Here is a 27,939-nt window from a genome sequence, read left to right as displayed (position 1 = left end):
AGTGTAGTGGCATGTGTGTGCCAGTGATTTCTGTTCATACAAGCACTTGTAAATTTTGAATTCAACCACTGGTGATGTATGCTATTAACTTGCTATGAGTCTGCAGATACATATGTACTAACTTCTCAAATAACAGATGGCAGTTACCACTGCCTTAATTAGATGAAAATGCTACAAATCACATTCACACTTGAGAATGTGTCTGTGCTATCTATTGTGCTAATAAAAATAATTGACTTAAGTGAGTTAAATTCATTCAAAATATCCATAGGTGTATGGGTATAAGCAAAAGTCCAAGCAACAGAACATTTACGTATTGCTCAAAGTACTACACAGAGAACAAAGACCAATTTATCAAAGAAATTCCTCTTTCAAAATAGGCTGTCAGGTTTCTCAAGTGCTTCAGGAAAGCACCCTTCAATCAATAACCTTGAATGAGGATTTCAGAGCATTTTACATCACCTCTGCCAAAAAGGTTTGACATTGCAGTTTACCATAGGAATACTTTTATTGTTGTTGTTGTTGTTGCCGTTGGGCATTTTGTTTGGTTTTGGTTTTGTCTGGGGTTTTCTTGTTTGCTTATTTGTTGGGTTTGTATGGTTTTGGTTTTTTTGTCCACTCCTGTTCTCATGTTTACTTTATTCCTATGGCAGAATCCTGAACATGGCTTTTTCAAATACATCCATAACCAAATGAAAACAAAGGCTACTTTGATACTACATGGGGGGGGGGGGGGGGGGGGGGGGGGGGGGGGGGGGGGGGGGGGACGACACAGGTAACAGACAATGCAGAGAAGACAGAGTTACTGAATGCCTTCTTTGCATCAGTCTTCACTGACAATACCAGCCCTCAGGCATCTCTGATCCAGGAGATCAGGGTAAAGGAATCCTCCCTTGGCCAAGGAGGATTGTGTTGGAGAACACCTAGGCAAATTCGACATGCACAAGTCCATATGCTCTGTCAGGATGCATCCATGAGTGCCAAGAGAGCTGATGGAAACCATAGAATCTGCTCATGATCACCTTTGAAAGGTCAGGGCAATCAGGAAAGGTGCCTGAGGATGGGAAGAAAGCAAGTATCATCCCAATCTGCAAAAAGGGTAAGAAGGAGGACTAAGGGAACTACTGGCCAGTCAGCCTTACCTCAGTCCCTGGGAAAGATAGAGCTACTCCTTCTGGAAGCCATCTCTAGTCACATGTATGACAAGAAGGTGATCAGGAATAGTCATCATGGATTCACTAAAGGTAAATCATGCTTGATCAACCTGATTGCCTCCTACAATGAAATAACTACCTGGATGGACGAGGAGAGAGCAGTGAATATTTTCTAACTCAACTTCAGCAAGTCTTTCAGGACTGTCTCTCACAACATCCTCAAAGGCAAACTCAGGAAGTGTGGACTGGATGAGTGGACTGTAATAGGAAACTTGCAAGCTCAATCCTTGAGTCACAGATAGTTTATTTTTTAGTTTCTTTTTTTTTTTTCTTTTTTAAAAAAAAAAAAACAAAACATTTATATTTCACTGGTTGTCTTAAGACAATTATGTCCACTTGAAATGAAACAGAAGTGACCTCTCGGTCACTGCCTGGAAAATATGATTCATAGTGAGAGGAACCCCTCTACTGGTGGAAGTACAGAACACCAAACATGTAAGTACTGTTTAGCAAAATAGAGTTATCCCAGGCTGGTCTCAGTCATGGGAGAGAGACGGCACTTTCAGGGAGCAATTCATCTCCCTTTGAAGAAAACATCTAACAAAAATAAGTTTTCATGTCCTCTTATTCACACTGACTATAGATAAAATAGATGTTTACAGCCTAGAGTCTAAAGCAAGTATGAAAAGTACAATCTAAAAGGTCTATTGTTACACAAAAAGCTCACATCTCACCCCCTAACCTGTCTGCAAAAGGAGCACTTAGCGTGGTATAGCATAGTTGGCTGATATTGAATTTCAAGTATGTCATTGATATTCATTAGTTTCTATCAAGAAGGTTACGAAATGGATTCGTGTGGATATATTGAATAGATTTTATTTTGATCATGAACTTCTACATATTTACATTGAAAAATCAATGTAAATTTTAAGGCCACCATGGTTGCTGTTGCTTCTAAGAATTTGAACATGTGATTCCCATGCTGCCACACTTCTCAATTTGACAGTTTCTTCCTTTTTTGCTAAGGTATTTTGTCATGCATTTGTGCCTCTGGGTGAATTCTTAAAATAGTAAATAGGAATTTTGCTCTTTTAGTCACTTAGCTTTACCAAATTCCTTTTCATCTTTTCTCCTGTTTCCCCCCATCTCTGTCTTCCTCTATTTATTTAATTTACATGAATGTAAGTATGATTGCAGAACATTCTTTAACAAGGATGCCTTTCTTGTTTTAGATTTGAAGACTTGACCTTGTGTTTCCTGTTAAGTCCTATACACAAATGGCCATGTTGCATGCTTAGTTCCTAGGAGAATAAAGCTCTACAGAACTGCCAAGACTGTGCCATTTTGAGGTAAGTATGGATATTGTGAGAGGTTAACTGAAAAACACCAATAATTTTAACAAATTCCAGAGCCTAAAGACAGAAACTATTGAATGTTACAAAACCACGCTTCTCCTCAAAATTGCTGAAGTAGCATTTCTTTCTTGAGTTACAAAGGTATTATATAATAAAAAGGCAAAAGGTATTTTGAAAATTAAGGAAAATTATGTTTCTGGTTTTGGTTTAAATGATAATTTGCCTGTTTGCAACTGTCTGTATACTTTCATCAAGAGGCAAAGCAAATGCTCTTTTGCTCTGAAAGAGCATGATAGAGAAAGTAACCACCTGGAAAATTAGAAAGTGTAAGAACACGTGAACTAACGTGATGTAAAAAAATTTGGGGTCAAATAAGCTGTATTCCCATAAACATGGCCAAGACCAAGTTGCCCTAAAAATAACTGAAAGGGCTGTAGGGTAAAATTTTCCAAAGTATTCACATAATTTAGAGTGCCAATCCTGTTTCCAAGTTAATGTTTCCTTAGAAAGAATACTATCTTTTAAAAGGAAATTATTTTTTTCTCTTACTCACCTACAAATGTTATAGAAATAGAATTTACCATTCTAAATCTGAAGAGTCAGTTTGATAATTTCTCCTCATTGTCTAAGCGCTTGTAATGCAAAGACTTTGCCCCAGAACTCCATATCCCAAAAAGAAAGATCGATGTATTCCTCATACCAGTTTTTTCTACTACATTTCATTACAAGAAGGTACTAATGAATGTAATCACAAAACAGTCACACACTGGTATATAAGGAAAAAGAATTGAGAAAGAAATTAAAACCAGGTTAATAAAACAGAACTCTAAAGCTGACATGATAGAACACTAAAAGTAACCAATTTGAGTAACAAGATGACTCAAAACCTCTTTAATAAAACAGATATAAGGAGATGAAACAATATAAGGTTATTATTACAAAACACAGTGTTCAGTGAGATGTTTTTATAAATAAATTCTTCTTACCTGTTATAGTTGCTTTGTTAATAGATGCTTGATTACACATTGGTGATCGTCTATTGAAAAGAAAATAAAAAAGGTCTAAGCCTGATAAACTCACAGATGACTAAATCCTTGAATAATGTAATAGAAAATACATTACCTTGGAAAATTATTTTGGAATGGACTACACTGGCATTGCCAAAGTTCATTTACAGCAGATATTTCTTTCTGGTGTAGAAGAGAAGTCCTAACTGACCTCCCTGAAACCTCTCTGCAGACTGGGGACTCCAAGACAGGAATATTTTAGGAACTTAGAAGTTTATTAAAAGCCTGCCTAATCATACATAAAGCTTATACCTAGTTTAAAATTTATATACATATTTAGCATTATTCTAACAACTCTTGCACTTCTCATGTTCTTCGACTTGAAACGTTTACTTTTTTTTTACTCTATTATTTTTCATGTACATTTCACACATTATTTTGCATTTACCTTTCACAATAAGCTTTCAGGAAAACAGTTCAGTGGGCTGTTTTGCCCACTGAAGAATGCTATAAGATACTGGACTGACCCAGATGCAGTGAGTTATGGATGATTGAAAGCAGGGAACACGTAAGATCTGCATATTCCAATGAAGAGACATGGAAATATCTTTTAGTAGCATTGCATATGCGATGGTAGGCCACTGTCTTTGGAATACTAACGATTTCTAAGCTCTAGAGATGCACATTATGGGTGAGGGAAATGACTGCATTACAAAATTTGCCCATGTAGATAACATTAGCGTTCACTGTGACACTGTAACACAATTGGAGAAAGATCATATTTATAATGTCTCATTTATAATTATGAACTACTCTGCATGAGTGGGATGTCACTATCTTGGATGAGTTAGGCAGAGTTCTAGGTTCAGATCACACAAGTAGCTCTCACTGACTGCAGCTGTTTGCTCACTCGGGATCATTTGCAAGACTCAGATTGTGCCTGAATCATCTTTGGATGATCTTTGATATATGACCAACTTACTGAAAATCATATAAGTTGCACAAAACTACCCCAAGTTTATGTGAGGACAGCAATGCAACATCAATCAGAAGGCAAGGGGCTGTTTTCTCAGCTATCAAGAATAACATCCTCAAGGGATTAATAAGCTAATTACTCATGCATGTTTTATACAGGTTCAGTGCCACAGGCTGAAATCTGTAACATCTAATCGTCATTTTTAGTTTACATTAAAAAGTATCACTGCAAAAATTTCAGTGGCCAAAAAATGACACTCACTTGTTGGGTGCCCGATCTTGTAAATTGGTTAATGCAGCAAAGTTATTCCGTACAGTACGCAGGCTGGCCAGCACCTGGAACACATAAAGTGGTTTCAGTATAAATGTCTGCGCAAGTGAGACTGATTTATCTCTCCTCCACTGTGCTGAAAAAAGAAAAAGAAAGGGCATTGCAAAATAATTGTAAAAGGTTTCCAGGGTTGGTTAGTCTGCAGCCTTTGATCTTTATTCAACAATAACATGTCTGTAATAGGAGGGCATAGTTTATTTCTTTTTTTTTCCCACATAAAAAACTCATTATTTGTTTAAATGCAAGCTTACTTGAGGAGGAGGAAAGTTTTTCACAGAATACTACTTATTTCCTTAAAATTACCATAAAAGTATTTGAGTTTGGATAATATTAGCCCTTTCAAGCCTAATACCTCCTACATAAGAAATAATTACAGAATCTTCCATTTGCAGTTCAGTCCCCACAAACTCCAAAGGACAAAAGGAATAAGATTTTCTAGACTGCCAAGAAAAGTAAGTGCATCTCCTTTAAGATACATAATTGATTTGGGGACTTAGTGCAGAAGATCAGAAAAAGAGGAGGTATCACCTCAGATGGGGGAAAATGTCTGCAGGTTCTTACAAATTTTACACATTGGGAAAAGAAAAACTACTTCCTTTCTGGACTTAATTTCATGCAAGACATCATATATAGTAGATGCAGAAGAGGAGTGTCTTGTTATAAGTAGCACAGACATTCTCTTCTGAAGGCATCTGGATAAATGCAATAAGTTTTGTACCACATAAGCATAATAAGATGAACCTCTCTGACAAGGAAGAGCTAGTTCAGTTGACGTCAGATAGGAACCATGAGTTCTTTGGAACCAGACTGGAACTGGGAGGAAGCAGACACACTAATCACTGGTGTGTCTGCTGAAGTTATCCTTCATTTTTTCCCAGCCCAAACTGGGCTGGTTTTCTAGTGATCTCAGCAGAGGCATAATGAAAGCAGGAATGGGAATTTGGGTTTTAGAGGTCTGATTTGAGGAGGACACAACCCTCTTTTCATAGCACCTTAAATTTATACAGGGGATAGGAAGGGGATGGGAGACTGAAAAGAATAAACTAATGAAAACTTGTAACAGAAAATATTCAGAAGTTAATAATAACTGGCATTGTTCAAGCTATTGTAAGTAATTACCAAATGAGATAGATAATAAAAATATATTTGTCTAACTAGACAGCATTAATTTAATTACATTTTTCTTTCCAAAGATCAGGAGGCACACTTACATATTTTACATTCAGCAAAGAATAAAAATAATAAAATATAATTTAAAAAAATCTGCTATCAGATTTGCATGCCCAGGGAACAGTGACACCAAAAAATACTGTATTTAGATGTTTCATGTAGACAGATGGAAATCAGGCATGAACTGAGCAGCTGAAAGATGATCTTGGAGTTCAGAAATCCAAAAATGAATACTTCAAATACAGTGAAAAACTGCTGAAGCATGAAAATATTGTAAAAGGAAAGTATGAGTTGAAGGTGGAAGGAAAAGGAAAGCATAAACAGAAAAGAAGTTTGGCCTATTAAGATAAGATTCACATTTTAATGACGGAAGTCCATTTTTACTTCTCTTTTGTCAATCTGCCTGGGTTCAGTTTACATGTGTCAGGATGCTGAGATGGTTTGCGTGTCCTAGTATTTTCAGAGAAAGGTATCTATGTGGCTTCCAGAGCTGTTCCAGGGCATGAAAAAAACCCCGTAGTCAGTTTTCCTGGTTTCAAGCTCCTACTCAATAAACCCTGTTACACTCAAATTGGCTGCATATGCAGGTGCACTGAGAATTGGAAGCCCATAATTAAGGTAATGGAGAGACTCCTCAGAGAGTGACCTCAGGTCACTCATGCTTGTCAGATCTGCCTGTTCTGAGTGGCAATGAATGGCTCTGAGCCTGCTGCACAGAGCAGTTTCAGACAGGTTAGTAGGCTAGATACGCTGTCATGTGAAAACATGAAGACAGCCGAGGTATGTTTTGGATCTGAAATAACAGGACATTAAACAGCTGAGATGCTGAGGAAAGAAGTGTGCAGAGCTGCAAGGTTGCTCAAGGCCAGTTATGAGAGGAGGCTAATGAGGCTTGCTGGACCCATGCTTGAGTCCCAGATAGGCTGCAAGGGTGTTTCTCTATGTGCTCACCACTATGCACATAACCAGAATTTTCTGGTGTCTGAAATAATATGAATCTGTCTTTTTCAGAAAGCAGAGTCTTGACTGTTGTTTTGTATGTCCTCTTTATTCTTCAGGTCCAGGGATGAAACGTCCAGCACCTGCCCACCATCCTAGATGCTTTGGCATTAATGGAGCACAAGTCTTACAAGGAAAGGCTGAGGGAGCTGGGGTTGTTTGGAGAAAAGGAGGCTGAGGGGGACTTCATCACTCTCTGCAACTATCTGAAAGGAGTCAGGTGCAGGTCAGTCTTTTCTCCCAGGTCACAAGTGATAGAACAAGATCAGAGACTCACAAAATTAATTAGGTTGGAAAAGACCTCTGAGATCACCGAGTATAACCTTTGACTGATCACCACTTTGTCAACTAGATCATGGAACTAAATGCCATGTCCAGTCTTTTCTTAAACACCTGCAAGGACAGTGACTGCACCACTTCCCTGAGCAGTCCATTCCAATGTCTAATCACCCTCTGAAGAAAATCTTCCGAATGTCCAACCTAAGCCTCCCCTGGTGCAGCCTAAGACTGTGTCCTGTCATCCATCACTAGTACAGAGGGAGAAGAGGCCAACACCCCCAGCCACAAGCTCCTTTCACGTAGTTGTAGAGATTGATGAGGTCACCCCTGAGCCTCCTCTTCTCCAGCATAAATAACCCAGCTCCCTCAACCTCTCCTCACAGGACTTGTGCTCCAGACCCTTCACCAGCTCTCTTGCCCTTCTCTGGACCTCCTCCTTCCGGTATTGAATGGTCCAGAACTGGACACAGTACTCAAGGTGTGGCCTCACCAGTTCCAGTACAGGGGGAAAATCAGGATGCCACTGGCTTTCTTGGCTACCTGGGCACACTACTGGCTCATGTTTACCAGCACCCCCAGGTCCTTTTTTGTTTTACTTTCCAGCCTTTCTGCCCCCAGCTTGCAGTGCTGCCTGGGGTTGTTGTGAACCAAGTGTAGAACCCGGCACTTGGCCTTGCTGAATTTCATCCCTTTGGCCTCAGTCCACTGTTCCAGCTTGTCCAGATCCCTCTGCAGAGTCTTCCTGCCCTCCAGCAGATGAACACTCCCACCCAAATTGGTGTCATCTAGGGGTAGACTTGATCCCTTTGCCCAAATCATCAGTAAGATATTGAATAGAACTGGGCCCAACACTGATCCCTGGGGGACACCACTAGTGACCAGCTGCAAACTGGATGTAACTCCATTCACCATCACTCTCTGGGCCCAGCCACCCAAACAGTCCTTAACCCAGGGAAGAGTGCACCTGTCCAAGCCATGTGCTGCCAGCTTTTCCAGGAGAATGCTGCTGGGTGTCAAAGGCTTTGCTGAAATCCAGGTAGACAACATCCACAGCCTTTCCCTCCATCCACTAGGTGGGTCACTTGCTCATCAAAGGAGATCAAGTTGGTCAGGCAGGACCTGCCTTTCCTAAACCCTTCCAGCTGGGTCTGATCTCCTAGTTTTCCTGTACATGCCACGTGATGGCACTCAATGATCTATTCCATAACCTTGCCAGATACCAAGGTCAGGATGACAAGCCGGTAGTTCCCTGGATCCTCCTTCCAACCTTCTTTTGGATGGCCATCACACTGATCAGCCTCCACTCATCTGGGACCTCCCTGGTCAGCCAGGACTGATGATAAATGATGGAGAGGGGCTTGACAAGCTGTTCTGACTGCTCCCTCATCACTATGATGGATCCCATTTGATCCCACTTGTGAGTGTATAAGTGGCACAGCAGGTCACTAACTGTTTCTTCCTGGATTACTGGGGGTCTACTGTGCTCCCTGTCCCTGTCCACCTGCTCAGGGGGCTGGTTGCCCTGAGGATCACTTGAAGGTGATACCATGCCCTGAGGATACCATTGAAGAATGAGGCAAAGGTGTCACTTAAGTACCTCACCTTTGGTGATGATATTCCCCACCACATACTAGAGGTTTTCCTTGACCCTCCTTTTGTTATTGATGAAAGCACTTTTATTATCCTTTGCAGAAGTGGCCAGCTTTTGCCTTTCTAATTTTCTTTCTAGACAAGCTAATGACATCCTTCAGTACTTCCTGAGCTGCCTGTCCGTTTTTCCAAAGATGAGACATCTTCTTTTTTTCCTTGAGTTCCTGCAAAATCTCCCTGCTCAGACAAGGCCAATCATCTTCCTGACGACTTGTCTTTTGGGAAAACGGGCAGTCTGCTTCTGTGCCTTTAAGGATTATTTCTTAAAGTATGTCCAATCTTCCTGGGCCCCTTTGTTTTTAAGGGCTGATTCTGAAGGAACTCTGTGAACCAGTGTCCAGGGTAGAGGTTTTGTTGACATCCCTCCTTTATTCACTGAAAACTCTATTATATTGTGGTCACTGTACCCTCTGACCACCCCATCTCCCACTAGCCCTTCTCTGTAAACAGCAAGTCTAGCAAGGCATCACCCTTGGTAGGCTCACTTACCAGCTGCAACAAGAATTTATCTTCCACACACTCCAGGAACCTCCTAGACTGCCTCTTTTATGCGTGTTGAGTTCCCAGCAGACAGGTTGAAGTCTCCCATGACTGGGATGAAACAGCTTCAAGTTCCATCAAAGGAAGTTTAGATTGGATATTATGAAAAATTTATTCACTGAAAGGTGGATAACTGAATGGTCTCCATTGGAACAGGCTGCCCAGGGAAGTGGTGGAATCACCATCCTTGGAAACATTCAAAAAACATGTAGATGTGGTGCTAGGGGACATGGCTTAGTGGTGGACATGGTTTTAGGTTCATGGTTGGACTTGATGATCTTGGACATCCTTTCCTACACAAACAATTCTATGATTCTATGATTATAAAAGCATATACTTTGACAGTTTCTGCAAGTGCAAGCCATACTCACATACATTGCAATCAATGTATAAGTGAAAATAAAAAGGCTGGTCATTGGCTACAATAGATGTAAACAACTTGATTTCTTGTATAACGGTATTAATAAGTGTATTATATTAGAAGTGCATAAAATAATATTTCAATTTTCCACTATCATTTTCTTTAAGTGACAGTTTAATCTGCCCACAGAGGTTCTACTTGTGATTAGTATTTCTAGAGTTAGATTTGTGAGCATAAAAGCAATCCATCATATGCAAACTGCTTTAGGCTTAATCTCCAAGTAAATACTAATGTTTTCAAAGTCAAGTTATATATAAATAGTTGCAAACGGATTTTAAATATTGAACTTTTTTTTTGGTAATTAAAAACCTACAGAGTTTTCCTTAAGTTTCAAATCCCTCAAATTATTTTGTAAAGTAAAATTCTATGAATAATTAAATTACAGCAGTTGCTGTATATTACAATATAGGAAATGCAACTGATAATATCCTTGTGATAGATTTTTTTTTTTAATTTTAGCTTAAAAAATTCCCTTCTAGTAAATATAGTAAATTATGACATCCTGGGACCAGCTTCTATGTGAGGGACACAGTATGCCACCCTGCCTCCATATAAAAAATGCAGCTGCACTACCATTGGGATTTGCTGAATAGAAACTGAAATGCTAAACTAGGTTTACTACCACCAGGTGGCTCATGATCAAATGAAATAAGCTTCCTGATCAAGTGAAGGAAATACAGATGGTTTGAAATAACTCAAACGTGCTCCTCACACTGTGATGCACACAAAAAATGTATTTACATGTTAAAATATTGCTTTAGGAAGACATTAAAATGGTAGTTTGTATGTGTGGACATTGTACTGGGAGATGTCATCCAATTTCTGAAATCCTGAGTGAGGTCCTAACACTGCTAATGTAACTCAGAGGGATGGGCTCAGTGCTTCACTGTGGACAAAGTCCATCAGCAGGCCCCACTTGGAGATGAGATTTTGCATATTCTATAATTTTTAGACAAGGGTTATGTCCTAAGAATCTAATCAGATGTCACTTTCCCTCTATTAGGCACACTCTCTCAACTGCATCTCAGTTTCTCCTGTGTCAGGGAATGTGACACAATCATTCACCCTGTGAGTGCTTTTCTCCTGTTCCACACAAATAAAACCAGGTTGACTTAAACGACTGCTAACAGGGGTTTGCATTGAAAAAGCTCTCAATTAATCAGTTAAAGTACCTTGGTGCAAGTAGCCATAGCATTCAACTGCTTTTGCTCTATTTGCTGAAGTCCATCCATTAATGTGAACAAGAATACAAAACTGCCCTTAAAAAAAGGGTGTTTTTTCCCAAGAAAAGGATATCCATAAATGGAGTGTACTATTTGCTGTTTTCTAGTGAAACTAGAACCTAGTAATTTTTTTTGTAAAAAAAATCAGATCACGATGAACAGGAACAATAGTAAATATTACTGGTTTGCTTGAGCATCAAAAAATTTATATATTCTTCTGTACTTAAGAGTTAGGATTTCTGTTTCCTGAGGAAATAAAACCAGAAGTGTGTTGACTTTTTTTTTCTGTAATTTCTTCTATTCCATTATTGTTGAAGTATATTTAATATTTGAGAGGCTTCAGAGTATTTTTATAAAATGCACTTGCTTATCTTTTCTCTGCTAATAAAAGATGGTGGTATTATTCATATTAAGAACTTGCTTCCAGTTTTATAAACACTGTATCTGTTTACAATATAATTAAATATCTAATAAACTATTACATAAATATTCTTTTAACAGCTTATCATTAGACCAGAGCAACCTCCATACTGAGACTAACGTTGCACACTTCTTATCTGAGACTGCTGTGTGACTCAACTTTTCCCATTCACCTTCAATCAATATGACTTTGTAATTACACTGAATTGACTTTCATTCCTATCTATTTCAGAGTAAAACCTATCATTATGAATTCAAGGAATATTAACTTTTCATACATGATAAGACAGCTCTATTGTGAAAAATTGTGAAATCTTTATCTGAATTGTAAAGAATTTTGAGATGATACTTTATAAAACAGAATGTGAATAGAAAAACCAAACACATGGTTTTGCAAAGGAACGTAAGTATTCTGAGTAAAACTTCTCATATCTAGAAATCACATATTTAATGCATAAAATTTGTTCAAATGAAGAAATTGTAATTATAAAAAGTAATACAATAACGGAAAGCAGAGATCTGTCTTCATTACGACTGCCTGTTACAGTATTTGAAAAGAGATCAAAGCTGTTTATTGTGCTGTTGTACTTCAACTTTTCAGATAATCAAAAACTATTAAGAAAGAGAGGTGCAGATAACGAGAGTAAGAAGTTTATGACTTTCTGTTTAGACATTTTTTCTCATTTCAAGCAAACATATCTTATACAATAATAGTGATAAAAAACAACTAGTTTGGCCATTTAGTCTTTAAATTACAAGATCATGTGAGAAATATGGCAAAATTGTTCCTACCTGAGCAAACGGTGTCACAATCAAGTCATCTCCATGTCTGAAAAAATGAGCAGAGTTGTGAGTTAGGTATTACCAAAAATTTATCTTGCTGCTTTAACAGGAAGAAAACCAGCTCTTAAAATGCACTGTCAGTAACTCCAGCTTTATTCTTCTGCAATTACACAGTACTATTGCTTTACACATTCTATGAAAAGCAAATGTGAACTTAGTTATTGCCCAGCTGCCTGACATGTCTATGGGATGGCTGACAGACCAGCCAGTTTCTACACTGAAGGTTGGGCAGGTGACTGACCACCCAGGACCATTCTTGAGAGATGGAGGTGAAAGTTCCAAAAATTACTCCACTTACCAGCAGGGCTTGTGAGCACTGGATGGGTGACTAACAGCAGATGGCTGGGCAGTGCATCGCAGATGAATAAAAACCTAGTAAAACTTTCAAACTGATTCAGACTTCTGTAGCTATAGGGGGTGTGACCAAGTGTGTGCTGTTGCTGTGGCAACCTCACCTATACCAGGGGTGACGTCTGGGCAAGGTGCCAGGATGACGCACTGTAGGGAAAAAGGGAGAAAGAGAAAGCGGGGTTCCTTTTCTTCAGCACCAAAACCTGCCACTTGAAATGGTTTCAAAAAGATATGGACTTCTAAATACAACTAGACTGAAGGGCTTAAGAGTAGCATCTGTAGCATTGAGGATATAGAGTCACAACACGGGGACAGGGAAAACTTGCAGGTTTCAGTCATGTATATGACAGGGTATATGACAGGAATTGAGGTAAAAATAAATTTTCCAAAGACAAAAATCCAATATGACTCTGGTTTTAATTTTCCTTTACTTTTCTGTGGTGAATTTATCATGATAAATTATAAGTTGCAGCTTCCAGCAGAAACTACCATTGCTTAGGTGCCATTTTAATATTATTTAAGTTTAAGCATAAAATATGAGTATTTAACAATGGATTTCAAGTCCTTGAAAAGCTAATTAAAAAAAGGCTGATAAAATGAGAAATATGATTTGTGTTTGAGATGCCACATCATTCTTATAATTTATATACTGACCACAAGACAAAAATAGTTTGCAAGTATTGCAAAAACCCAATAAAAACCAGTATGTGCAATCTGTACCATTGCATAATCAGTCTGTAAGAACAAAACTTCCCAAAATTAAAATTTATCAGAATACTTAATATCTGTGTAACCATTTTTATTTACATCTCTTTTATTCCTTTTGTAATACAGGAATGGATTTTTATGGACCCTGTGGAAGAAGTCTGCAGTTTTAACAGTCTTTGCAGGAGTGGTTAGAATTGGGTGTTGCTTCAGGTGAAACCACAGTCCCAGACTGGCTGGAAAGCATCTAAGCCAAAACTGAAACATGTCACCATGGGAGGAATGCTCAGTGGCTTTAATAACTCAATGAAGCCAAATCCAGTAGGGTATTTTAGACAACATGAATCAACCCAGGGCATTAACAGGGGAATTAATGAGCAGCTGCATTAATACCTCTTTATGTTTTCATTGTGTCATGAAAACATCAGCAAATGTCCTAGACTGTCATTTTCGATTAGGATTGCTTAATGAATTACACAAAGGTTTTAGCAGAATATAAGCCAAATTCCTCTCTTCTTTTTCTCTCCTGTTCTCCACTGACTATACTACCTCACTTCCAGCAAAATTAAACTCTTTGTCTTCAAGTTCTTTGAAATGGCATTATCTGATATGTGACACGTGGCTTAGTTGTTTCTCAGTAAAGTCTGTTAATTTCTTAACTTTTATAAAGAATATTTTTACTCTTTGCATATAGCCACTCCATTTTCGCTTCTGTGAGGCACAGCTCAAAACACAAACCCAATTTTTACTGATCTAGTCTATTTCCCACATTTGGAAATTATAAAGGGGTAGCATTCTGAAGATGAAAGTGTTTACAGGTAGCAGCAGCACTGGACAAAGAACAAAAATATTGAAGGTTTTCTACCTGTAAATAAGCCAGATAGTGTAGAGATAGTTCTTTCTAGCATCTGTCAATGGCAAACACTCTTCTGAATGTCTAATACATGACACAAATACACAGACTACTCATTCATGCCTTAACGTCCTGCTACAATAGAGTTATTAAGTGTCAAAGTGCAGATTGGCAAAAAATAGGAAAATAAGATTGTCCTCCTTCTCAGTAACTCTGGTGGACTTCCTTATTAGCAATGGCATTTTCTTGTTTTTCATTTCTTGCCATTCAGTGTCCCTGTTTGCCAGCCCTTAAACTCTGAGGCACTTACAAAAGGCAACATGTACATGTTCCTGAGCTTTCTGCCCTGGAGGTTTTTGTTTTATTTTACATAACATGGCATGATCCCACTCCTCTCATTTTAAAAATTCATTCTACTTGAGCTCTTTCTGCATTTCGTTGGACAACACTGGATATCATACTGTAGCATCTTTTTTTTTAGAAGAGGCATTATTAAGTAACAATTTAACATACTGAAATCAAGCCAGAATTTAATTTTCACTTTTCAAATGCCCCTTGAGTCAAAAGCAACAATTCCAGAAATTATCATTATTTTTGATAAAAGTATGATACTGGAATTACAGATACCCACAGCTCTCACCAAATAGTGCACACACCAGACCCCCCTGAATTGAAAAGCAATTGTATAATGTGGTAATTTTTAATCTACATTGGGTTAGAAAATCTGGACAAAGTGAGTATTCAAAAATGGGGTAGACATGTCTAAAGAAGCTGTTACTTCTCTACAGAAGAGCAAGAATGTATGATTCAAAATGCCACTGATCCGCAGTGTACTGCAGTGTAGTAAACACTATAATGTATGATTATCCTCATACAGATGGTATGAAGCTGATAGGGGATTCTTTCTGGATTCTGGGCCTGACAATGCCACACATCTATATACACCAGCAGCAAGAGGAAGTGTAAATCCTGCAATATGTCACAAGCTTCTAAATATAAACAGCGATGTTAGCCTTTAAGGTTATAAGAAATTGTTCACACCAGTTGGACTCTGTTAACTAGAATGCCTGGCATACTTGTTCACATCTTCATTTTTCAAAGGAAAGACAGATTTGAAAGCAGAATATTGTTCACATAGCCCCAAAAGTTAAAATGCTTGATTCCCCACTACCAAAGAACACTGATAAAGCATACAACAGTCCATATGAGGTGAATCACTGTTACATAAAACACTGGCCAAACTTGCATTAGCAGACCAAAGATTCTATGCCACATTGCATGTTATTTACCACAGTGAAGTAATGAAGCCCAGCCTTCTGCACAGTTTCTGTCCTTTGCTTTCTAACGTTTCCTATATGACATACTAGAACTCACCTCATATAACCTATGCTGTTCCCCACCGTGGAGAAGAGATGAAAATACTATACTAAGTTAGAAGTTAGTTGAACATGTACAGCTGACTGTTGCCAAATACAAAGTACAAAAATTCTCCTTCCTTTCCTCAAGGCTGGCATCAATTTGTCTCTTCTATCCCAATTCTAGAACAGTAATCAACTTTGCCCTCACTAATAAGGAAGTTCCAGATGCATGCACGGACAGAGAGAGAAGCAGGTAGGAAGATCAACACAAAGGTAGACAGGGTGACCACATAACTTTTATTTTGTAATTAAGCTGGGATAATTTCATGTAAGATCTAATAAGAGTAGTAACCAGAGAGAAATTCTGCAGACCTGTCAGGATACAGTTAAGAAAGAAAGAGTGTTTTTTTTAATGTGGTCAGAAAAAACTCAAGATACCCATGAAGGAGAAGTGAGTCCCAGACACTACAGACCACAAGGAGTGTGAGTCTGCACTTGCCAGTGTGGAGCTTCATTAAGAAAGATCCTCAGGGTTTGCCTTTGTAAAGGCTATTAGTAAACATAGATTAAGAGACTTTCTGCATAAATGTAAAGAATACCAGCTGAGTGATCTTGAGGACAAATATTGAATTTGGGAGATAAACAAGATAAGAGTTCTGTCTCATTTAAATGGTGGGGGGGGGGGCAGTGCACCAGTTTGACACATAAAGTTCTCATGAACAAAATAAAGTTACTATAAATTCCTGGTTAATCTTGATAGAAATTTTACAGCATAAATTGTAATACTAGTAGAAAGAATCTTGATGCTTTGTACAGTTTAAAGTATGATCTTACTGGTTTGCCATAGTCCTCCATTTGAATGAAAAACTCACTTATCTCCCCAGGATAAATAATGGCTGAGGATGCCAGGCGGACTTTAAATCCAGCTGGCACCCTCTATGTTGGATCCTCTGGCTACAGACTTGGGACATAGACTACTTGAGAGAATAAAGCTGCCTACTGAGTTTGAAATGCCCAAGGGGATGGTGGCTGTTTGGAATCCTTGCATTATGCTCTGCACCAAGAACTGTGAGAGCAAGTTCATGTCACAAGAATTTATTCCATTTTTACAGAATTGTATTTGGGCATTTTTAATTTTATTTTTTTTTTATAGATGAAGCCAAATACACACACACAAAACATGAACTAGCTATGCTGAAATATTCACATTACTTAGATTCAGATTTTAGCAGCAATGAAAGCTGATTCTAGATTGCACCCTGATAGAGCAGTGGGGAAACATCATGTAATGGTACTAGTCATCAGAAGCCATGCTTTAAGGACAGTGAGCAGGAGGGGTTGCTGGCTGCTCCATGCAGCTTGAACTTCATTATAGTCTGCATTTGGAGAATCCAAATGGGCTGGATTTGTGGAATCAGAAATCAGAGTGTTTCAAGTCAGCATACTCTACAGGAATAATGCTGAACTCATGTCATTTCTATCTTTAAAGACTTCAAAAACAATTTTCTAGCTCTAATATGAGATAGCCTAGGCCTGGCTCCAAAAGCCAAGGCTGGATGGGCATAAGTGGCAGCTCTCAATATTGTGCCCACATTATGAGATGTGGTGGAAACTGGGTTACAGCTTTTCCCAGAAAGCCAGTGGCTTTTTAGTGAATTGTATTTCTTTGAAAGGCTAAGCTCTATTTGGGGGATGATCAGGCATTTAAGGCAGGGGCTAGAGACTACACCACCGTAGGAAGGCTGGGATTTATGGATGACAGAGCAAGCAATTAAAATTGTTGTTGGAACCATGAACTAAAGAGAAGGGGGTTGTTTTTCCCAGACCATTTCTTTATTTCTGGGAACAAGTCTCTTACAGGATTGTTACCAAGAGCTGCTTGAAACCACTTGTTCTTTCTCATAGTATACAGAAATTAGACCCTGAATGAAGCAGACTCTCATCAACTACCATCCGAGTGTTCCGGAACACCACAATTTTCTATAACACTGTGCAGTTATGTCCTCCTGACACTTCTGTCTAATTCAACAGCACAGCTTGCCCTAATTAGTAAAAAGTATTGCTGTAATATTGGGAGTTCGATATACTAAATTTAATTGAGCTTAACCAGATGGAAGAGGACTGACTCAGAAAAGCCACAGTCCCTGAGAAGACCATTATTGGAGCCAAGAGAAAGCTGGTTATAGCGGTTCTCCTTGGACTAACTACCTAAGAAAGTTAGACTTAGAAAGACATACCAAAGAGAAAAAACATTTCTCCACTATAAATCTCACTAGCAAAAACTTCAGATGTAAGTATTTCCAAAGACCCTGATTAACTTCACAGGGAGCACAAATCAAATTACTCCACTAAGACATGTTGATGAAGAAAACAATACTTGGCTACCTTATGATCAGAGATCCAAAAGACAACTCAAAACAAATGTGGGTTGTTACATATGCCTAATACCAACCAAGATATGCTAGGTACTAACATACCTGCAGCTTTCTAGATACAATTATATTTTATACAAGAAAGTAATTTAATGTTTCATGTCACCTTTTTAGTGAAGAAGCCTTTGAATACTTGGAAACTGCTCCATTGAAGTCATCAGCGTTAGGTTACCCAAACTGCAATCTTCAAGCTGAACTGAATTAGCACCCTAGGTGAGAAGCTCTCTCAAGACTTGGAAAAAAAAATTATCGTTACAATCTAAGGAACTGGAAAGGAACAGCACTACCAATTCTAAATCAGTATTTTGAGATTTCATCCAGGGACTATCAGGAAGTAATATCTAGTTACCTATGGTCCTTACTGTGTAGCCACAGCATCCTTTCACACTGCCTTTTGAGCAGACTAGAAAACAAACATTTTGCTGGCTGACAAGGGCAACTAACTAAGTTTCTGTGACCCATCAAATCCAGAAGCTTCATTCAGGATTGGTGGATAAGCTGGAATCACAATTATCTGACTAACTCAAAAAATGGGAAGTATTACTATTTTCTGTATAATAAGCTGTAGGAAAACTGCTAGGCTTCTTCCATGTCCCATGAAACTCCCAGTACCTTTGGAAGAGTTTGAGGACCATCAAGACCTCTTATGTCAGACCCATTTGCTTTGATCAGGAAGCTTAAACCTTCTCCAAAGAGACTGCATTCACACATCCAACTTGTGTGGTCTGCCTGAGGTAATCAATGTCAACAGAGATACAGTGGGCCATCATAGAAGGGTGTCAGCATTATGTGCAAGATATGGAAACACAGATAGCTCAAGAAATCATCTGTATCTTATTGCTTCAGCCACCCACCAAGATTCAATGCTTTAATACTATCATAATATGGCAAGCCATTTAGATTATGGGAGAATGGTGGACAGCTCTAAGCAACTGGTCTCTATTAAGTCTGATGGAATTACTCAGTCCTGAAGAGAAACAGAGCATGGGCTTGCCAAAGTGTCTCACTGGTGTAGGTGGTCTTCCCACTGAAATCAGAAGGTAGTCTGCCTGGGAGTCACTGAAGCCGTGGTAAGGGAAAAGAAGCTATCAGTGTGGGGCTTTGGTTTGTGTGTTGAAGGAGGGGCTGGATTAAGCCAGAGAATGTAGGACTTTGAATCAGAAAAATGCTGAACTGATTCAGAATAGTTCAGGCCAATTCAGCACTGCCATTGTTGGACTGCTCATACAACCAAAATCATCATTTAGCTATAAGCAAGACTGGAAAAAGCCTAGAGAATAGTGGTGTTGTGATGTAGCTGAAATACCAGCTAAGAACTGGTTTTAATACCATGTTTTTAATAACATGCGACCTTTGACTGAAGACTGAAGTGACCAAAGGGTAGTTTTGTTTTCTGCTTGGATTAGAAAAAATTAGTGAGTGATGTACACACATAACTGAAAGCAATCAAGTTACTGCCACTCGATGAATTACTATTTATCAGTTTTGATTACATTAACTGACACATATAAACTCTTAGTTTGTTGCAAATGAAAGTAAAATGCTTTTTAAGCATTTGGTTGCTTGCTTGTCCCTGCTCTACAAGCCAAAGTGTTTAAAACTGAACACTTTCCATGTGAACCTCCTACTGATAAGGCTAAAAGATTTCCTCATTAAAACACATGAGAGCAGAGCTGCTGAGAACAGCACCTATGCAATGCAACTACCCAGCCTGAGCAAGCTTGCTATCAGCCAGCCACAGAAAGATAGTCTTAACTTCAAGGTTTAGATAAAAATGATCTCATAACTAAATTCAAAGGTCTCTAAATGGACATATATAAGAAGAAACAAGACTTCAAGAAAAGCAAGGCAAAAGCACCAGAATTTCAGACTGTCCATTTTCAGGGAATGAACTCTACAGCTAACACACAGCATTAGTACCATTGAAAGAATACAGAGTACTGTTTGTGCCCTGAGGGGTGAAATGCCAACTGATGTTCTTCTGGGTTGTGAAATAAATTTGACCTGTGAATGAGCAATCACTGAGCTTGTAAAACAGTCTAAGAGGGATCCCCCCATAACATTCAAATTCCTTTTTACGAAGTTCTCTTTCTCCACACTGTTCCCATCCTTCAGTACTGCAGGCACACAAAATGCACAAATCCTACCTCCCCTCTACTGCAGATCAGTTTTGCAAGCCCAGGGAACAGAGGGGGTGTGATGGAGCTGAAATACCAGCTAAGAATTTTTTTTTTGTACCATGTTTTTAATAACATGGCACCTTTGACTGAAGAGATTTAGGAATTCAGTCTGATTTGTTTAGCACAGGAGTAGTAACTTAACGTTTTCATCCAAACATCCATTTCCAGAACAGGGGAGTGCAGGGGGCAACCTAGCAGCTTAAAAGCCTTTAAAGGGTAAGTGGTAAGTTAACAACTGAGAGTCCTGTTTATAAGGTTGCAGTTAAAAGGTTTTAGCACTCAGACAGAAATCCAATAATGATTCTGCATTATCTGAACGTAAATAAACTGAATTTGAATTTTATCAACAAAATTCTCTCCTGAATTAAAAAGCTAATGAAAAGAAGCCTTCTTGATGCAAAAATACTTCTTTTATTTTACAAAATAACTGATTTCCTAATCAACAAATGAAGTTAACACAAATCTATTACTTAATTTTAAGGAAGCTGGGTTCTAAATTCACTTCATTATTTTGGATTCCATTTGTAAAATGCACCAAACAACTAGTAAAAACACAGTCATCTTTTTATTTCCATATTGGTTTTGTGTATAGCTCAAAAAAGGATTATAAGTGGCTTACAAATCACTTAGGTTAATTTAGGCTGCAACCCAGAACTTAATTTAAGAATTTTAAGAGCAAAAAAACAAAACTCAATGAAGCAAAATATTTGCCTATTTTTCTTAAGTCATGTAAGTACATTTCTTTCCTTGAACAAATGTCTCTCAGGCAATTTAATGTATTTATTTCACTATCTTTTTTTTCTAAACTGAACCACACATGAAATATGCATTAAGATATTTTTTAAGGGGGCTAGACTTTGAAGTTTAACTGTCTCTTTTAAGCCAGTAATATCCATGATATAGTAGTATCAGAGATTCCTAGAAAAGAATATGATATATCATAAGGAATTTCATCAGCAATTTATCTGGAAAGAAAGACAATTATTTCTAATTTGTTAAACTGGGTTAACAAGTGCAATTACGCTCCTCAGTAACTGCAAGTCTTGTCTGTTTTCCCAGAGTCTTTGCCAGTACCTTTCAGGAAAAAGATGGGTTTTTTCCTCTATAACTTTAGATTCATACAACATTTTATTAATAAAACCAGGCCTTCCTGGCTCAGAAACAGAAGAATAAGCTGTATCACTTGTACTTTGCCTTCCTATTTTGGATGCGAAAATATATCTTCTTTAACTGTAATTACAGGGGAAAAGTCCTAGAATAAACTCCATGCTACTATCTACAGAAATTACTGAGGCAAAATAGCATTAGTTTTTACAGTTTAGGTAATGGGTGTGCTGGTGACCATTTAGCAGATCACCTAACCAATGACCCTGCAGTTCCCCAGTGTTCCTTGGCTGAGTTCTGTGCCTTTAGAAGATGGAAGCAAGCGTTAATAGAAATCAGCAAATTTCTGTGAAATCAGCAAATACTAGTTAGAGCTAAGTGATAAGGTGATCAAGAAAACAGTAATGAGCTTCTCTAAGTGATGAGCCATCTCCCATAGCACACTCCTGAAAAAGCTGGCAGCCTGAGGCTTGGACAGGTTGTTTTAGTTTAACAAGATTACAGCTTAGAAATTCAGAAACTTCAGGTGGAAAAGAACAGCTTTTTATTAACAAAATCTTAATAAACAACAAATGGTACAATCAAAAACTCTCAGAAGAAACAAAAACAAAGTCCCAATTCCCCAGGTGGCGGAGGACAAACCTGCAGTAACCCAGGGCAAGGCGGGGGGAGGGGGGCGGAAAGGAGTGGGGAAGGCAGGACTGCCCTGGCAGTTCAACAGCTGCTTGCAGCCACGTGTGCCCGCACCAGCCAGCAGCCAATGGCTTCACAACTAGAGATGAAGGAGTCCTTTTTCCCACAGGCAGTCAGTCCCAAAAGCAGAACACCTTGCTCTGAGATGGGTCAGTCTCTCTCTCAGTCATTCTCCGCAATGTATCCCATGGGGAAAAAAAACTTCTTCTCAGGAAAAGAAAAGGAGGCGGACAAAACTGGGCTTCCCGCTCTGTCTGGTCTGCGGACCAAACCCAAAAACCCTCGAACAAAGACTCTCCATCCATCCCCATGGCAACCGCGATTCCCAAGAGAGTTCACCCTTCCCCTGCTCCCGTGCTGCCCAGTGCATGTAGCTTCACTCCGTGTCTCCCAGGGAAGAAACAGACGGAAGGGAAAGGGTGTGGACACTGGGAAAAAATTCCAACATCTCTTTTCAGACTTATGACACAGGTGCACTTTCTGCGAAAGAGCGGTGGTGAATGGTGCGCATCCAGCTGGCAGCCGATCACCAGTGGTGTCCCCCAGGATCAATGTTGGGCCCAGCTCTGTTTAATATCTTTACTGATGATCTGGATGAGGGGATTGAGTGCACCATTAGCAAATTCACAGATGATACCAAAGTGGGGGGGAGTGTTGATCTGCTGGAAGGCAGGAGGGCTCTGCAGAGGGACCTGGATAGACTGGAGAGATGGGCTGATTCCAATGGATGAAGTTCAACGTGGCCAAGTGCCGGGTCCTGCACAACAACTCCCTGCAGCGCTACAGGCTGGGCACAGAGTGGCTGGAGAGCAGCCAGGCAGAAAGGGACCTGGGAGTTTGGATTGACTGGAGGCTGAACATGAGCCAGCAGCGTGCCCAGGTGGCCAAGAAGGCCAATGGCATCCTGGCCTGGATCAGGAACAGTGTGACCAGCAGGAGCAGGGAAGTGATTCTTTCCCTGTACTCAGCTCTGGTGAGGCCACACCTTGAGTGCTGTGTCCAGTTCTGGGCCCCTCAGTTCAGGAAGGATATTGAGGTGCTGGAGCAGGTCCAGAGAAGAACAACGATGCTGGTGAAGGGACTTGAACACAAGTCCTGTGAGGAAAGGCTGAGATAGCTGGAGTTGTTTAGCCTGGAGAAGAGAAGGCTCAGGGGAGACTTCATCACTCTCTACAACTCCCTGAAAGGAGGTTGTAGCCAGGTGGGCCTCGGTCTCTTCTTCCAGGTAAACAACAGTAGGACAAAAGGGCACGATCTTAAGCTCTGCCAAGGGAAGTTTAGATTGGATATTGGGAAGAAATTTTTAACAGAAGTGGAATAGGCTGCCCAGACATTGGAATGGGCTGTCCAGAGAGGTGGTGGATTCTCTGTCCCTGGAGGTTTTTAAGATGAGACTGGATGTGGCACTTAGTGCCATGGTCTAGTAACTATGGCAGTGTTGGATCAAGGGTTGGACTGGATGATCTTGGAGGTCTTTTCCAACATGGTTGATTCTATTCTATTCTATGATCCTGTGATTCAAACAATGAGAAAAACTCCCCATACCAATTACTTTTTTAGTGAGTGAGGTTCAGTTGCCCAAGTTCTGAGAGGATCAGAATGTTGCATCTGAGCTATGTTCTATGACCTTGTGGAAATGGGAGAAGAATAAATTTAAGGGAGGTACACTCAGAAGATATATTGGAGCTCAGACAGACTTGTCTACTGAGAACGTCTTGGTGCTCTGGTCTAGTCTGCTACTCTCTATTATGCTTCTTCAGGATCATGGTGGGGGGTTACATGTTTTCATCCTTTAGAGTGGCAGTAAAACATGGGCTGTGGTGCAGCCAGTTGACTGCTTGTTAGCTTTTTTCCTAGGAAATCAATTTTTAACCTGGCTAGAGACCTGGGTTTTGCTAAAATGAAAATTCTCTACTGATTTGATCTCTTGCTCCATTAACCAGGGCAGTGATCACTTAGTAAGAAGGGAATTTTATATATATATATATTACCACTTCTGCTTTTGCCTGCCTTTGCAAATTCTGGTAGCCACAGCAGTTCAAATAGGTCAGTATTAAGTAATCAGGCCACCTCAGCAAGACATCTGCAAAGCTCTCTGCTTTACTGATGTCTTCAAATATAAACCTGGCAATTCTTCCACTACAACACTGATCATTTTGCTTATCTTTCACCTAGGTTCTCTTTTTCCTCTGTGTTGCAATACTACTGTTGGGGACTTGTTTGTTTCTTTCCCATCCTCCATTCTGCACCCCCTACCCTCCCCATGCCCCATCTCCCGTCATAGATCCTGTTATATAATTTCTCATATTGGCTCAATACCCCTTACTGCCTTGCTCAGTTACTTATTCTCTTGCACATCCTCATCTCTCTGCCTAAAATCCCACAGCAAGGCTTCACAACACATCTGTGCTCTTCTGCCTTGGTCCTTGCATCTTCCTGTGTAGACCACTTGCATCTCCAGTTCACAGCCTTGAACAGCTTTTTCTAATCTCCTCATGTCATCTCCATGTCCTGCTTTTATTCTTCTCAAGGACCATACTATTTCTTCCAAGGGATAATTGAAAGAATATGTTACTGACTCCCACTCCATTTTATTTTATTTTCCTTTCTTATACAGGAAGTTTTGTCTACCTCTCTAACTGCACCCACATTTGTCCCCTAACCTTCTCTCATCAGAGCAGCCTTGCACTCATCCTTTTATTCTTTTCCATAGCCTATCCAGCTCCTCACTTCAAAATATACTTTAGTCTCTCTGATTTTAAGAAACTTTCTCTCTTTCTTCTCTGACCTTGTTTCTTTTCACCTCAACTACCTTAATGAAATCCTCTTTGCTTGCCCTGTGAGGTTTACTACTTTGGGCATAATGACTCACATCGTACTTTCTTCTGGGGATAATCATCTGATTGTATTAGTCATCTTACGCTTTGACTTCAAGTTGTTTGTAGTAGAGCCGATCTTTTCATTTTGTGTTTGCAAACAACTGAGCACAACTGTGTTCTCTTCCTTGGCTGGAGCTGTGCACATCATAAATAATGACAGAATGATGAATGACAGTGCTGAGCACTTTAGCACTGCCATCCACTGGCTGTCTTATCATGACTTTCCATATTTGACTAAAATCTTGATATTTTTGTTTTTGTTGCTACTGACTGAAATGTATTGCTGTAAGCACAGTATTTGAGAGTAACAGAAATGTAGAATTCTTTATGTTCTATTACCTGCAAATACAAGATGCATGTCTTTTGAAATATTGAGGTTGGTAGCTCAAGTAGTGAAAAATTAGGGGATCTAGATTAAATTGTTATGTACAATTAATCCACCTATATTACTTGAACGATGTGCATATTTTGCAATATATTTTTCTCATGCTTAGGAAACATGCAATATTTAAGCATGCATAACCTAAAAATTGTGTGATACTTCCCTTGACAACTCTTCCATCCTCCATCTCATTTAGCAATGTCCTGAGCCAGAGTTGTTTCTCTATTTTAATAATTTTCACTGGGTTTCCTTTTCTTGAGCACATCTAGTTTCTTGTTAAATCCATATATAAAGACCTCTGTAATTTTTATTTTTTTCCCTATTTCATCTTTTTAAGCTTTCCCCTCTTTCATTCCTTGGCTTTCTTTCACTTCATTTCTGCGATACAGCCAAGCTTATTACACCTAGGCTTACTGACATATGATTAATATTCCATACTTAAAACACTTTGCCTTTTACATTTTGTTATGTGTTCCCATAGTAAACAGTGGCAGGAATATTTATCTTCTTTATACAACAGCTCAACTGTGACAGGAGACTGTGAAAATCTATCAAGATGTGAGGTTCAATAGATTTTATCAGTAGATGTGTTTTAAGAAAGTTTTGAAAGGAAGTTTTGACAGGAAAAAAAGGAAAAAATGTGCTCGGTGTTTCAGTAATTCAATTGTTTATCCAATTTACTGCTATGTGCTGAAATATTACCCAAAATTCTAGGAAATGAAGTGGATCATGAGTTCAAGGATGGAGCACTAATTGAATTCTTCATTGAAATGACTCATCTAAGCAACGCAGTGACCTGGACTGCCCTCCTGAATGTGGAAATCTTTACAAATGTATCCTGGCACAGGTGTCACACTAAAAGCTTGACCCTTCTCTATGTAAAATAAAGGTTATCTATCAGAGGAGGATTTGCTGAAAGGGGGGCATTATTTCCAAGAAAAAAGCATTTTTCCTTATAAGAAAGCAAGATGAATTGGTCTTGTTCTTACCCATTTTGTCTAAACCACAATTGGTCACACTGGGCACGAAACTTACTGAGTAAGCTACAGGGCTTAACTGAGAAAAGTACCTTACATTATCTCTCTATAAAGGCAAGATTTTTTCTTACCTTAACACTCTATGTAGAAAAAGAGCTACAATTAAATGAACTAACAACAGTTCTAAAAACGCTAAAAATAGGAGTGTTCATTTATACTAATGGCAAGTTAAATATCAGATGTAATTTCACTAATTATTTTGAAAATCCTTTTCCTTTCTTGTGCCTAGTCTTATTTTTTTAAAGAGGATACTGATTGAGTTTTGCTTAATTAAAAACCACCATTTATATTAATGTTGGATTTTTAATGCTTTTTAATGCTTTAGCCTTCCTCATTCACTACAGGATTCTTACAAGCCTTTACTTTAGTGATACATACTTGAACCATAAACACCTACTTGGCATGAAATTTGAGCAGATAAGGCAAAGAAATGAACAACAACAACAAAAAAGAGTTATTGATTTCTCCTACTTAGAAGTGACTAGAATGTTTTTACTGTCTTACAAATAAGCAGAGATTTGCAGCTGACTTCCTACATATACAACCTGGGGTTTACACATATTTGAAAAGTATCACTCTAGCAGAAAATACACAGGTCATAGAAGAACAGTGAGAGAGAGTAGCATAACTTCTCGAAGGTCTTCTGTTAAAATGTTGCCTTTTAGTTAAAAGGGTATTTGAAATAATTTTTGTCTCTCTTGAAGTTATTTTCTGCCAGGTAGTAAGTCGCTGGTACAAATAAATGGAATCTATTTCTTAAGAATATGAAGAAGCAAAGATTGAATTTGTATAGTTGAAAATATCTTAATATCCAGAAAATGGAAGCCTTCCTTAGCGTTTTCATACACCTGTATTGACTGTCTTCATTATTCTGTCAAAAATAATAGAGTGCATAAACATGTCAAGTCATGATATCCTTACCTTCAGAAAGCTGCAGAAAAAAGTATAATCTTCATTAAAGAAATAGGCAAACGATTTTCCATTACATCAGTATCGTAAGTGATTTCTGTCTCTGATTTTCAAAAAAAAAAATTTCTTGTGGCTAGAAAAATCTTAAGACAGTGGACAAATTACAGACTAGATGTATTTTATGATGTACTTACATATCACTGGCAATGGAAGAGTTCCTGGACATGGACTTGGGAGACAGGTCATAATCACTGTCTGACCGGTAAAGGAAAGACTCCCTGCGTTGACTGTGGACAAAATTTGCCTGAAGAATTAGCCCTGATCCAGGGCTTGTCATAGGATCCAAGGGGCTTCTTCCCGACGATGTACCATTGTCTACATCGAAACTACAAAAAGAAGAGAAGAATATTTATTCCACTGATCTAAGAATTCTGAAATTAATAAACACTTGTCTGACAAAAGTAGCATAACTTACTGCTTCTTTATAGCAAAAAAATAAAGATTAAAGGGGAAATAAAGACCTGGTCATACCCACTGCTGAGCAAAAACACAAGGCATACAAGAGAGACACTTTAAAATTACTGATAAACAAAACAAAGAAGTCTGAAGGAAAAGAAATTTGGTAGAGGAAAAGCCCCACTATTAGGGTAGAGGAAGCTTTATGCTCCTCTGCATATAGAGTATCCATG

The 27,939-nt window shown here is 38.9% G+C and overlaps 1 protein-coding gene across 4 annotated transcripts in view; it reads right to left on the bottom strand.

Annotated features, from left to right (window-relative positions):
- Positions 1-27,939, bottom strand: part of PDE4D (phosphodiesterase 4D) — a 357,539-nt gene that overhangs the window by 81,995 nt on the left and 247,605 nt on the right. For all 4 annotated transcript variants that reach the window (XM_027878918.1, XM_027878920.1, XM_027878922.1 and 1 more), the window contains 4 exons: positions 27,445-27,636; positions 12,317-12,353; positions 4,754-4,827; positions 3,496-3,545 (listed from right to left, as the gene is read on the bottom strand). In XM_027878918.1, coding sequence (XP_027734719.1) covers positions 3,496-3,545; positions 4,754-4,827; positions 12,317-12,353; positions 27,445-27,636 — 353 coding nt within the window. The remainder of the gene's footprint in view (positions 1-3,495; positions 3,546-4,753; positions 4,828-12,316; positions 12,354-27,444; positions 27,637-27,939) is intronic.

Source organism: Empidonax traillii, unplaced genomic scaffold, assembly GCF_003031625.1.
Source record: "Empidonax traillii isolate 1590-97213 ecotype Southwest subspecies unplaced genomic scaffold, ASM303162v1 scaffold47:size1546949, whole genome shotgun sequence".
In the NCBI taxonomy this organism is placed as follows: Eukaryota; Metazoa; Chordata; class Aves; order Passeriformes; family Tyrannidae; genus Empidonax; species Empidonax traillii.
Note: the sequence above shows the minus strand (reverse complement) of the source record. Positions and strands in the feature narration are given on the sequence as shown.